General features: G+C 40.6%; 1 protein-coding gene and 1 long non-coding RNA gene across 3 annotated transcripts in view; one reads left to right on the top strand and one right to left on the bottom strand.

Annotated features, from left to right (window-relative positions):
- The window catches only part of LOC110979603 (gamma-aminobutyric acid type B receptor subunit 2-like), a 47,620-nt gene that overhangs the window by 1,619 nt on the left and 31,824 nt on the right, over positions 1–14,177 (top strand). The window contains exon 1 of one of the 2 annotated variants that reach the window (XM_022235569.2): positions 7,089–7,611. The exons of the other annotated variant lie outside the window; for it this stretch is intronic. Coding sequence (XP_022091261.2) covers positions 7,294–7,611 — 318 coding nt within the window. The 5' untranslated portion in view covers positions 7,089–7,293. Of the gene's footprint in view, positions 1–7,088; positions 7,612–14,177 lie in introns of those variants that run through there. 2 annotated transcript variants of the gene reach the window in all.
- Positions 1,178–3,779, bottom strand: LOC147800685 (uncharacterized). The gene is made up of 2 exons (XR_015425156.1): positions 2,830–3,779; positions 1,178–2,722 (listed from the first exon to the last, which is right to left on the bottom strand). It is a non-coding gene; the product is annotated as an uncharacterized LOC147800685 (long non-coding RNA).

A 14,177-nucleotide genomic window follows, 5' to 3' on the forward strand; every position in this document is an offset into this window, starting at 1 on the left:
ATAATGCCAATTAAACAGGCGCGTGCACGCTACTTCCACTTGTTGACAAGCGCGGCCGTCAACACTGTCGCGGGCAGTGTAGGAAAGCTGCTTGCGGGCTGAAGCCTCAAAACCGTATTACAGCCATTGCCTGATACGTCATGACGCTTTAAAAATAAACTTTTCCGTGTCCTGAGGTTGGAAAGTAACAACCTTGTCTTTAAGTTTGGCACTCATGTTAAACGATATTAGTACAGAAACGGGTCGTAGTTGCTCGCGCAAGGAGATTAATGTTACTGGTACGTCATAGATAATAAACATTGTATAGCGCCGCACAGCGGTCTTTGATAGAGAATAGAGCCTAAAAGTAAACGGTCACGTAGCGAGCTTCCGGAACGCGCGCGATGTCTACCTATGGGGATTTTACATTGGGCCGTCCTACCACGTTCAATAATTTTTGGTAGAATAATTCCTAACTTAAACCACCCCATGAAACACTCGTGTTGGAATTTTAACTTTATCTTCCTCAACTAATATGTGGGAAAAGTTACCTGGAGATGGGTAAAAAACGAACTCTATCGAGATTGCCTGTACGTATGACGTCAGCAAGAGTCCACAGTTTTTTCGCGTTCGCGTAAAACGTGCGACTACTAAACCTGTCTAGTAATGGAGATGACATGCGCACTTGGGTACTATTAGTTACCACACGAGCGCGAGTGGACACGGAATCGTTTGTGGCCCAACTTCGACTCCATAAGCTGCATGCGTGCTCTTTTACTAGCCCCTGGTCGTGCAAAATACGAAAATATAACACTGACTGGCTATTCAGAACGTCGTACTGTCAAACTGTATAATCAACATAACATATCTTCTGCGAATTTCGTAAACTTTAATGTGGAAGTAGTGCGGGTACCAGTGAGTACAAGTTCACGTCATGTAATCTGGATAGCAGTCCATGCATTATCTTATACGGTACGGGGAGGGGAACGATATTATGTTATACTAGACCGGTTCCTGTCCCATACGTAGTCTCCAGAAGTCTTACAGGCGTCCTACGAACGGAGGGACCGGTAGCGCTCAATGCACGAATCAAGCAGGAGCTGATAACATATTTTGCTTTTCTTTCTACGTTACCGAAAGAGCTTCACCATAATTGTTCAGTTATCTAGAATTTAACACAATAACCAATGATTTGAAATAAGTTGCTGCAAAATGATTTATTGATGCCAATCGTTGACAAATAAATTAACACACTGTGATCAACAGAGACTTAGCAATGATAGTTATCTGTGGTTTTGCGTCTTTGCTGAAACGTGTTTCATGCAAAAGCATAGATACTGACCTGACACAACCTTAAATATTCAGCATCCGAACTGACAGGGCTAACCGCACAGGTTAAACCACAGCTGGCTACAGGAACCAATATAATGTCAATGAAAGAAACATTGTCTAAATAATGAAATTATCTGTTATCAGTTAAAACTGACTTTTTCATCCCAGAAAATAGTTGTTAAATGTAAATCTTTAGACAATTTGTGAATTCAAGTTTTTAAATCTGATTAATAAGTGTCTGTGGTAAAAACGGCAGTAAGTTAGTTTAGCTACTCTCACTTTGAAAAGATTCTCGCACTTTTGAATGCCACATGTCAGTTTTCAATAAATTTATTCAGTATATGAATGAATTTCAGACGATTTTTCCTGTGAGTGTTGTTAAGAATCTGTTTAATTTCAGTAATGTATAGTTTTGTGAAGGTTATGCAAATTAAAACGGCCAATCGCTCGCGATTGGCATATTTACCTAGCTGAACCTATGTTCCATGAGCTTTTATTTGCTCCCGCGCCGTGGTCCGACGCATTCTTGACCAGTGGAATCATCATCATCATCATCATTCTGCACATGACATGACCACCAAGAGGGTCGTAGTGACCCCAGATACCCCTGTCAAGAGCAAGGGACCAGTACTCATTTGGAGACACCTGCACAGCGTCGTCGGCAACCTGCTTAAGCCAAGTGAGACGGGGACAGCCACAGGGTTCCCTACAGATGGCAGGTCGTTGACCAAGACGGAATTGGACACCTGCGTCGAGGGCAAAACGAGCAGAAGCTGGGGCTTGGAGGCGCCGGACACGACCAAACAAAGTGTGTCGCCTCCCTACAAACTCCGAAACGATGTTACATTACGATGGTGGCATTTGAACTGAAGTCAAACTACGGACGTCAGGTATACGACGCTGGCACTGCATATGGAATCTCTTTGATCTCGTCTTGTCAGTGTCCAGGTCTCGGACCCACAGAGGGGGGCAGAAAGCACACAAGCTCGATAAACCTTAGCTTTACGGGGAGGCTGGTTCTTGCTTCTCCAAAGCAGCAATGCCAATTCTGCGTAGGACATCGGTACTGCACAGACCTGAGGTGGTGAAAGTGCTTACGAGGTAGCAGAAGGACTCAACAGGATCTACGACATTGGGCCAAGGGAAACTGGGGCAGGTACACCTAGGGATTGAACCCTGGTCTTTGCCCAAAAGGGTTTAAGGCCTATGTATAGGTTCCCGTTCAAAGGTTGCAAGATGTTCCCTCCATCTGTCTGAGTTGTCAATAAACAGCGCAGCATCATCAGCATATAGGAGATCGGTAAACCTATAGTCGCCTACATCGATCCCAGCAATGGCTCACACTGCGACAGAATGGTGTCCATGGCGGCGCAGAATAGAGTGGGGGCTACCACACAACCCTGCCAGGCTCCTGAGGAGGTTGAGAAGAAGGGGGATAAGTCATTGCCTATCCTGACATTGGCTTTGGTGTTGGAGTGCACATTTTCTACCGGACTTAAAAGTGTTGGAATTTCGTACCTTGGCGGATTCTGAGCTTTAAGCTTTCTGGGGGTGGACAAGCACGGATATTTGCTCCTTGCTTGGGCCACGATGTCATGCACTGGACGATCCTTTCGTTGCCGTGCCGCCAGGGCAAGATCAGGTTCCATCACCGCCAGCTGTGGTCTCCCGTCTTCGTCATGTTGTTCTCACCGGTACCTTGCCCTTCCATTATAAGTCGTCTGTCGAGTGCTAGACCTCGCCCACTGGTAATTATCGTCCAACTCCCGTTTAGCCGAAAATTTGTGCACAAACAATGCGCGATGTCCTATATCCAGTCTTTATAATGGAGATCAATGGTCGTAACCACGTCTATGGTCGTGACACCCACAGCCACAACAGGCCGGCGTGCGAACATCACGTAATATGCTACGCACGGGGAAATGAATCTGGCTGCAGAATTTGTTGTTTCAATGTCTCTCTCTCTTAGAGAAGAACAAACGGTTCTGTACCCTTAGCCATTCGGCAGTCAACAGACTAGCAAACAGCAAGAAGTATACGAATACGAGAAGGCAGTAGGAGAAAAGCAGGAGTAATAGTAGTTATTGTAGTGTAAATAATATACAAAAATTACAAAGAAGCAGAACGTTTTTTTCTATACGGATGTTCTAAGAAGGACAATTAGACTATGTATATGCAGTGTTAATGGAAAACTCAAAGTCTTCCATTTTGGTCCTTCAGCTCAGGCCATTCAGGGTTTTCTTTCTGGAATCTTCCTGAACCCTTCATTCAAGACAAATGAAATGAGAACAGTTTTGCACTGTCAAAGCCAGCGAAACAAAAATCTCTTCCATCATGGCCCTTCGGAGTGTCTTCCCGGAACCCTTCTTTCATGAAAGAAGAAACAAAAGTCAGGTGCATCGGTACCAATATTTTCCTGGAACCTTTCATTCGTCACAAAAGAACAAAAATGAGGTTAGTTGTGAAAACAAGCGTCTTCCCCAGATCCTATGACAAGTGATACAAAATTCAAGTGCATTATTAGCACAATTTCTTCACGGAATCATCCAATCATGACAAAGAAAAGAAACTCCTATAACTATGAAATGAAACAAAAACTCAGGTGCATACTTAACAGGTGTTTTTCTAGACCCCTCCAATCGTGAAAAAAAAATGAAACAAAACTCAGGTGCATAATTAGTGAGTGTTTTCCGTATCCGTCAGTCATAACAAGTAATACAAAACTCAGGTGTTTTATTAACGCAATGCCTTCCCGGAATCCTTCAATCATGAAAACGCTTTTTTGCTTGAATAATTAGCACACGGTTGAGTTGACTTCACATAGACCTTTTTCCTGTGATGTCACGATCGTGCTGGACCTATGGTGTGTTGTGATGGCAATGAGTGCATAGTGTTGTGATGGTTATCTACCTATTCAAGATAAACTAGTCAAGCATGCAGCGTTTGCACGTGCGCTTGCACGTGCTTGAAGCTAGCTGCCCATATGGGTATACATGCGATCACTGTGGCCAAGGCGGTCTACACGTGGTTATATTGTTTACAACATTTAGTCACGTGGGTGAAAAAAGGCCTATAGTCGTTGTTTTTTAATTAAACTATTCAGAATGGATGTCGTATATGACAGCTTACAGGTTAGAACAGAATGCAGCAAAAATGCAAGCCACCGTGAATTATGGGGGTTAGCATTGAAGCGATGGTTCGGAAGACTTTGTGGAAGCTGTGGGATCCATGTGCATTATTACCATGAAAAGAAAAACAAAAAGAGGCAAGCGAAAACCGTTGCACAAACAGCATTCAAACAATGGATAAAGAATAAACAAGACACGAAAAAAGAGGTGAAAGTCATACGAAAGATGACAAATCTCTACTGGACAGTAACGGCATAGCAAGAGAGAGATGATTTAGAGATGCCTTTTGGGTCTTGAAAGAAGGGTGAGTAGGTGGGATCTGGAGATGATGAAGTAATCTAAGATCTTTCGGAATAAGTTCGTGCAAAAGAAATGCAAGAGCCCAGGGCGATGTACACGCAGAAGCACTCGGCGCAAGTGAAGACCCTGAACTATTTCCGTTACTCAGAAAGCTCTTTATATGGAGATACACACCAATGACTTTCTTGAATGGGAATAGAACACATGAACATAGCATGGGAGAACACACCCAAATTCCAAGGATGCTCTCATTCATTCAACGGTTCATTCAGTCGAATGAAACTAAAATTTGCCATCTCGTGGCTTTCCCATTATGAAATAAGCTTATCGTTTTAATATGCAATTGTGGACTAAAAAAAATTCTCATGTTTTCCTTCGTACTCCAGTTTATCCCCCCAACTTAATTACATATCAGATGTTGCATTTTATTACCGTTCTGTTTTATGAGGGCACACCACATGAGGCTGGGAAACTCGCAAGCCCGTTTGGTAATTTTAAGAGCTTCACGTTTACAAGCGATTTGCACGTGGTATTCATGTCTGCATTCAACTCCTGCGAATAAAACCAGAAATTAATTAAACACCAGATGGTGTATTTTTATATCTTTACCTTAGTTTAGTTACTAATTCCTATGGAAGAATCACGAGTATGACATACATTATCTTTGCTGAACGTGCATTTGCTCGTTTATTCAACTAGAGAAATTCTCTTAATTCTGTTTGACTACAGAAGAAATGTTTTAAGTTCTTTTAAAAGTGAAAACATAGGAAAAATGGGGGTTGTTTCTGACAGAAAGGTATCATACACAAGCAGGAATCAAAGAGGTCGTTAAATAGCGCCCTCTATTGGCACCAACTGCTGCACGATCTGTCAAACAGTTCATAGACTCTATATGGTTGCACTGCACAAAACGCGCTTAAAGAAAACAGTGCAAACTTGGAAAGAAATAGCGCCCACTGGCGACTCTCCGGAGTAGGTTGGTCTCGCGTTTATCACTGGAAATTCAAGACTGTGGCCAAAACTTCAGTTTTCTTTTCAAGTTTATAAGGGTTAGGTGCGTGCGATTCTTTTTATTCGCGCTTCTCCCAAAAGCAACCGCAACTGTTCGCTCAGCTCTGAATATAGCCGCTCGCCTTTATGCAAAACAGGCCTACAGGTTGGAGATTTTTGTTAATGAAATACGCCAGGTTCGAAGCCCGAAATCCCAATTAACTAATAATTAACTAATTGATTTATAGAACTATTTCTTTGATCAGTCCTGATTATGGCAAATCTTACTGTAAATAAACCTTAGGATCACAAAATATTATTGAGCTCGCTCGTACAAATCTAGCCATTTAGTGGAATGCACATACCCTTATCGAGAGCGGTGCAAGTGAACCCTGAAGTGATATGGACGGGGATCAGGAATGTATTGTCTGTAGTTTTAGGTGTAGAACATTGAAAAACAGATTTTCACAGGTTTTGCGATCGTCTAAGAAGAACAGACGAAAACAGAGCCGAGGTGGAGACAGAAAACAAAGTCTGGAGACCTGTTGCTAATGTCATACAAGAATGCTGAAGAAAAAGACATCCTAGAATGCCGTTAAAACGTGAACAAATTGTAGGCCTACCGTTTATTTTTTCGATTACAACCGGGATTCTGCAATGGTGGCAAAACACCGCCATCAAATTCAGTTTTTTTCGAAGTCCTAGTGGCGTATCCAGCGGGGGGGGGCGGATTTTTTTTACAAAGAACACTTTACAATTAAAAAAAGTCGTCGGTATGTTAGCACCAAAAACCCTAAGAAAACAACAACAACATGAAATAAAAGCAAGGATGTCGCGACCGCGAGTAAAGCTTTTGATATTGTTTTTTCCCCCGACATCATGTTGATTGAGCCCGAAGCCACATTCGCTTTTGAATTTGCCCCTGACACCAAAGGCTGGATACGCCGCTTAGTAAGCCCCTACCGAATCGTTACGTGCAGTAAATCGATAGACACGGTACACAATTTTTAACATTAATAAGCTACTTTTTTGAACTCAAAACTAATAGTCTGCCCGCAGTCTGCGGAAAAACCCTCTTGAAAAAGAAAAATCGAAGTCCCCTTTTGACAGACATTTTCTCTTTTGGGGAGTGATTTGTATACGAATTAAAGTTTTACAAGTTTTACAAAATAAGAGATAGCGTCGGAGTTCCGATATGCTCCTGCACTATCTTTCTTAATTTTCAAGGTGCCAAAACCCAAAGCATAGACAACACATCTTTAATGGTGTACGCTCACGTAAGCTACAAACGAGTTAACCAAAATGACCAACCCTGTGCGCCACAACCATTTATAATAGTTAATATGTCATGACATCAACACTTGATTCGCATGTAGTCTGTGTTGACGACAGCTTTCACTGTGTAGAAATCTCCAGGCAACGGATATCTGCTAACTGAACGCTGCAAGAATGTAATGTCATCTTTTTAAGCAGTAAGGAAACAGTCAAAACGTGTGGTCTCTCGATAATCGAAGGCAGTTACCGGAGGCATATTTGCGTCGTGTAAGTTTCTCCGCGTCGTAACATGAAGGCTGCAGTTTTCAACAGACTTGTTCTGTTCGCAATATTATGGTTGCCCAAGTTGAATGCACAAACACCGGCAGTGTCCGCGTTTCCCTTCGCCGAGAACGAGTCATTGATTGACCGGAGTATTTCAGCGATACCCACCGAACCACCAGCAGCGAAGATACCGTTGTTCCTTGGCGGGTTCTTTGCACTTCCGGGCGGGGGATGGGACGGCAGTGTCACGCTGGTTGCGGTGGAAATGGCGCTGGAGAGCATCAACGCCTATCCCGATATATTGACAGAATACGAACTGAAAATGGTGTGGAATGACTCCCGGGTAAGCGACTCATCGGCAAATTTTGAATCGTTAAGAGTATGGATGTCAGAAATACCTAATTTAACCATCTTTTAACAGCTCTATCGTTTAGCTTGTTTTCCTGTAGTGCTCGAACATGACCTCGCATTTTTATGTGAAATTGAATGACAGCGGTGAGGTAGAGTTTCCACCCCATAAGCAGTATTTGACTGGTATAAATTGCATGCATAGTGCTTGGCTGGTACATTACCGGCATATGGTGGAGCAGTTCTTTAATATTACAGGTAGGAATTTAGCTCTTTCGCTGACCATGGACAATTTCCATGGTTTCAGCTGACGATTGGATTGTGGTAGACAGATCTAAGAAGGTTTGCCGACATTACAAATTGTGTGCGCTCTAGTTTAACTCTAAATAAATTAAAGAGATCCTCTTAAGTCGGCAGGGTAATTGCTTTACAGCTTTGAGTATTATTACTTGTGCATCGAATATCATTTTGTTTTCAAACCATCATTGTAAATGTGATTTAGACATTCAATAAGCAGTGGGGGATGTTGGATAAAGTCTGTGGTTTTGTTGGCTCACCTCAAGCATCTGTCGTTGCCCTCAAATTACAATAAATAATTTTGCCGATTTCTTTACCAATCGAAACAGGGCGAGACATAGGCAGAATCATCAAAAAGACTTTTTTAAGTGGGACATGACTTCTCCAGGGGTAAAGAATTTATTGGTTGAAAACTGATAAACTCAATTATTGGAAAGGGGTCAATTCTGAGCTATTTTCCAGCAAAATAGTTTTCCTGCAACATCCATGGGCAAAATATCAGCTTATTTCCGTATCCCACGGCAGTTGTCGTTGTAGGTTTCTTGTTGTCAACCTGTCTACCACATGCAAGTACACGTGATTTCAATATTAATGGGACTTCAGTATTTTTAATGTAGACACTAAAAGACCAAGGGAAGAAGACCAAATCCTGCGAGCAGCCATGCATGCAGTTTTAAAACCTTGCCAGTGCGTGAACGAAACCCGTACATTACCCGCAGAACTATGAGCAATTAGATAACAAAAAATTTGCACATTAAAATCTCTTGCAGTGCAAACTCTGTCGCTTCACCACAAAATTTGAAAAAAATACACTGAACGCAGTGTTACAGCTTAAACGGGTTTCTTTGTGAGAAGAGCGTTGGAATGCCAATTTAATCAAGACGCTTGGCTAGAATCAATGGAACATGGGACAGAAATAGTGTTACATTTTTGCACTGCTATCAAAAAGGTTGCTTCAACTGAGGGGAGCAGACGGAAACGGTTAAAACTAATTTTTAATTAATTATATCAGGACTATAATATTGATACAACTGGAACTTAATGCTATCTATAAGTGGTCCGTGACTTCCGGTGCAAGAAGCGCTGCTTATGTTTTTTAAAATGGCGCCGCCCATGGTCAACATAGAAATATCACAGGCCCAGTTTTCAAGGCGCCACACTTTGGACAAAATACAGTTTCGGAAAGCTTTAGGTTGCTCATATAAGAGTAAAAACTCTGAGAAATACGCCGGTGTAAGTAAAATAGTCGATTCATTCTCATAACGGAAGATATTAGGATTCAAAGTTTGTGACAATCCTGCAGTTTGGATTTCAGGCATTTAAGACATGCTTTGAAGTAGGGCTGTGGTGGCGACAGATAAGAGACAGATTGTAAAAGAAAGCCACTACAGCCCTATTTGTGGGCTTAGCTTAAGGATGGTCACATTCGTTTTACACAAGCAGCCTGCCTTAGGCTTTCAGCTGCCCCTATAAATGCACGATACTCCAAACAAGAATATCGTTCTACTATAGGTCCTGTCTTCAGCATGCTTATATTAGCATGTATATGATTAACAAGCCTAAGCTTAAGGCCTAGTCCTACTAACATTAGGCCTACATACACTTAGGCTAGTACTTGGTAGGCCTAGGCCCCAGTACGAGCAGCTTATACTGTGGTTAGATGGTTAAGCCTTAGGCCCAGTGGTTCTAGCCATCTCCTCCAGGTCTAGGGCAGTTTTCCAATACTCAATTTTGTCTCTGTCTCGGGCTTTGTCCTAAACACCAATGCCCGATTGTGGGCCTAAGTATTTAAATTTAATTTAAGTAAGCAGGCCTAGTAATGTTTGGCTTTTTTGCTTCTTAATGTTTTGCAGTACTTTCGGACTTAGTATTGGTTGCGTTTACAAGTCAGGAAGTAGCCTAAAAAACCTTTGAAGCCTGAGACAGAGCCGACATCGAGTATTCTAAACCAGCCAGCAATATATAAATTGCAAACAATTTAGAAAGGTCACAATAATGTCACAACACAAGACTGGCCCCTTGTCTACAGATTGCAGCTAGCATCGATTTACAATACTGTACAGTGCAGCGCACATATACTGTATGTACTAGGGTAGGCCTGTGTTCTGTATGTACACGGGCATTTAGGCCTACTTTGTATACGTTTGCAGGGCTGTAATGAGATGCGGCAGGGATGGTAGGTATGGCCTGCTACTAATAAAGGATTGTTGCATTTTTAATTGTGTTGGCAGATTTTTCTAAAAAACCGATTTTCTGTCCTCAGAACTGGTGAATGAAATGTGTAAATATATTCCCACTGGAAGTTAAAATTAAAGGTAATTCACAGGCTGTTCAAGAAGAAAGATCCTTTTACAGTCATGTCAGAGTTTGCATCAGTTTGATAGCTGATGAAAAAGTTCTTGTTCTCGACAAAGAAAAAAATGACCTGTAAACAGCAAAAAAATCGTGGGGAGGAAGCGGTAACTTCAGTGTTTACATCAGTTTAAAATTGTCACTATTAATTATTTGCTCGAGGGCAAATTTGTTTACACGCTGTTAGCTATGTGAGCGAGTGGATCACGGAGTATGGTGCCTGCAATTTGACCTTTGGCCTACATTCTCCACATCCCACAAGCGCAAATGGGACAACAAATTTTTCTTCAAATAATCTTGATGCACTGTAAAGATTCTCTCTTATTATCCTCGTTCAAGCAAAACATGTGCAACTTAGAAAAGTGCACAATGTATTTGGAAGACCAAGCTGCAGGAATTATATCGCACTTACTGAAATGGATAAACCACTCAGAACTAAGATTCTTCGATCACATTTTCAACAGCTTTGATGAAAGTATAGTATCCTCTGTTTACTTTCCGAGAAGATGCAGCGTCATCACCACTCGTAGGCTATGGGCTCCATATAGACAGTACTACATTGGTTTTAAAATTGTCTTTCAGTAGTTATATCTTTGAATGGTTATATTCTATTTGTAATTTCTTGAGCCCCCAAATCTACTTTGTATTCTCACTCATGAATAGTAAATGTGCTTGTATAACTATCAAAATTTGATGAGCGAGCAAATTTTTCAAAATCAGCAAACTCCATATACGTGTATGTAGGGGCAAACTCAGTAAATAGCAGTCGGTCAATATTATGAAAAATTAAAAAAACATGATCTCATGATAATATCATATATGATCATTCCACAGACAGATGGCCTGCCATTGATTATTAAAGGGGCTGTAGGAAGGATCTGGCTGTATGCCACAGTTTTGACATCAAGATTGATGGGTCAAGAGTCATTTTTTTTCAACAGACCTGTTGACTTCCGATGGCAGTCTACCTGCCAAGTTACGTTTTTCACGGGAGAAAATGCTTCATGGAATATCAAATTGAATTGAACAAAGAAGATTCTTTGATCACATAATCTGTGATGTCCAGTGGGACTGTCTATCAGTTTTCGCTTAAACTAATCATACAGCCAATCAATTTTGAAACAATTAGTAACAATGCAAATTCCTGCCCCTGGGACTGCGCAAGGGCCATCCACTGGTGTGACTACACAGGTCCATTTGTGCCATGGACTGGGTGACTGAAACTTTTCGGCATATAGCCATTGTCATCAGGCCATGTTGGTTGATAGTCACGTAGTGCATTTGGGTTAAACCTGAAATAAGAGTAAATGTGTGACAACACTCGGTTTGTCCAACGGTTTGATGTTTTTGTGCCAGTAAACTATTTCCAAGCCATTTTTAAGTATCACCAGACATAGGGCATATTCAACTACACAGTCTACCTCTTCTCGGCGCATTCCTTCTCAAAAAGTAAAATTGCAGTTTTAGTGTTGTCAAGTGAATGGAGGTGGCCATGCATTAATAAGCAATAAATAAATTAAACAATGAAAGCGATTGCAAAAGGAACATTTCTTTTCTCTTCTAGGTGAAAAGAGTTTAATGGTTCCCTCATACATCCATAGTGTGAATTAACTTGGTTTCATTAGTCTAGAAATTATCACTTTTGAGCATGAAATTTTAACACATCTGTGTTTTGTACTTTTTATTGGATACATTAATCTGGTATCAAATGGTCTTGAACTCAATCCTTTCAATGAAAAGATGTAAAAAAAATGAAGTAAACTAAATAATACCAATGAAAAACAACTTTTTCTTTGTCCTTTTGTATGTTTTTCTCACAGGTTGACTCTGATGCAGTGGCAGATCCAGAAAGCAGTAGATGTGGCAGTGAGTGATCCCAATTCCTTTGCACTTGCACCAATCATCATGTACATGACGCATCCAAGTTGCCTTCATGTGATATGCTACTTTCCACCTCATAAGCCTCAATCCCTCTTCCCTGGAAGAGGAGGATGGATAGAGTTCCTCCTGCTTTCACTTGAGGAAAACTGGGCTACTCCCCCCAAATTCTCCACTTGCCACACCCTCCTACTGCCACCACTGCATGGATCTGCCACTGCTGGTACATCCGTATTACTAAAATATATTTGTCACATTTTTGAATTACAACTGTAAAGTTGACAAAACTAATTAGTCGTGTTTCTGCAACATCATTAGTCAAAAGTTTAATTACAAAGTGCGAAAGTTGCTGGATTAATTAATGGTTAGTCTGGCTATAGTACTGGTATTTTCTTGTCAGGATGTAAAGAATTTCAATTTGTAATCAATGCAATATGACTGGTTAAAATTAGTCACATGAGACAGTGTCCTGGACTAATTTTTTCTGTCAAAATGACAAATTTATTAAAAGAGTGATAAGTGCAGTATAGTTACTGGAAATTAATATTTGATATTAAACTGGGTGTTGTGAAATCAATCCATCGTCTGCCAAACGGGTTTGCGTAGAACCATATGAAGGTTTGACTGAAATGAGAACACGACCATATCTATATCTAATTATTATTGAAGTTAATCGATACACTTTATATTAATATCAAAGTAAATCAGAATCCTTTTCGTAGTGACTTTTCGTAACAGCAACAAGGACAAAAACAGCAACAACACTATGAGACGCTTTCAGGCTTGCACTCTTGACTGCGAAAGAATTTATCTGATTTTGTTTTTCACGTGCATTCCTCGTGACTGGGAAATGCAGTACAAGAGCCAAAAATAGAATCTCTAAATTTCAAAAATCGAATGCGTCTCTTAAACATAAAATAATTAGCAATATAATAAGAATTCTAAATTATTAGCCTTCTTAAGAGTAGTGGAATAAATTGACATTTTCAGGTACGTCAGATAACCAAGAGTGACATTTCTAGAAAATCTTTATTTACCCCTGGGGAACAAAACTGAGGATAGCAATTTAAAGACTAACATGAGATAAGATACTCCCTCATCAGATGCAGATACCCTGGGAGATTATAGCCGTGGGAACATTTCGCTTTCAGGGTTACTAGAATTGAAGGTTGTATGTGTTCATCGCTGATTGGAAGGCTAAAGCGATATCCCTTTACGGATTCTAAATTTTCTCTTTAATGAACTGAACAGTTCACGTAGGCCTACATCACTTAGTGGAAAGAATTTAAAAGGCGTATATAAAGATGTTTTTTATATTAAGGAAAAACTAAAATCTGTTTCAGTGGCTTTAATAATTCTGATGTGGATATTTCCTTGAATCCATATTTATCTCAAATTAAGGAAAACGAATGTATTTATCATATAAACAGACAAATGCCCATGTCCATTTAGGCCTCCGGGGCTACTGTTCATTAATGAGAGAAAAAAAAAGAAACGAAAATCCAGATACAAGTGAACTCGAAATTCATTATTATCTTGCTTCGGCAACATACTGAAAGACATATACCTCCTTGCAAAACACACATCACAAAGGAAAAGTGACACCAATAGGGCTTCATATATAATTGCTCTCTGTTTACTTGCATAAATGTCAAGAGCATCGTGCGCTGTTTTTTTCAGCCATAGTTTAAAAGCGGATGGTTGAGTTGATAGAGGGATTAAAGGTAGAACACTATGTTGCAAAGATGTAGGCCGTCTTGGGAAGTGAGAGTTGCCCTTGGAGGGGTGTTTCATGTGTGGGATCCTTTATGTAGACTCTCAATTCATTGTGCCAATAAAAAGGAAAGCACCAAACAGACGCGAGGAAAACTTTTATGTTTTTTTATTGTTTAAAAAAAAACGAATTCTGAACAAGAATTGGTAAGAAGTGTGTTTTAATATAGACGGAAACACAGACAAATCAAACGACAGGGCGCAGAGAGAGACTTCAACTACTTTATTCCTGCACTGTTTGCTTATATACATCTATTTACA

The sequence above is a fragment of the Acanthaster planci genome, linkage group LG01 (genome assembly GCF_054643075.1).
Source record: "Acanthaster planci isolate LZ-2023a linkage group LG01, COTS_SCS, whole genome shotgun sequence".
Classification (NCBI taxonomy): domain Eukaryota; kingdom Metazoa; phylum Echinodermata; class Asteroidea; order Valvatida; family Acanthasteridae; genus Acanthaster; species Acanthaster planci.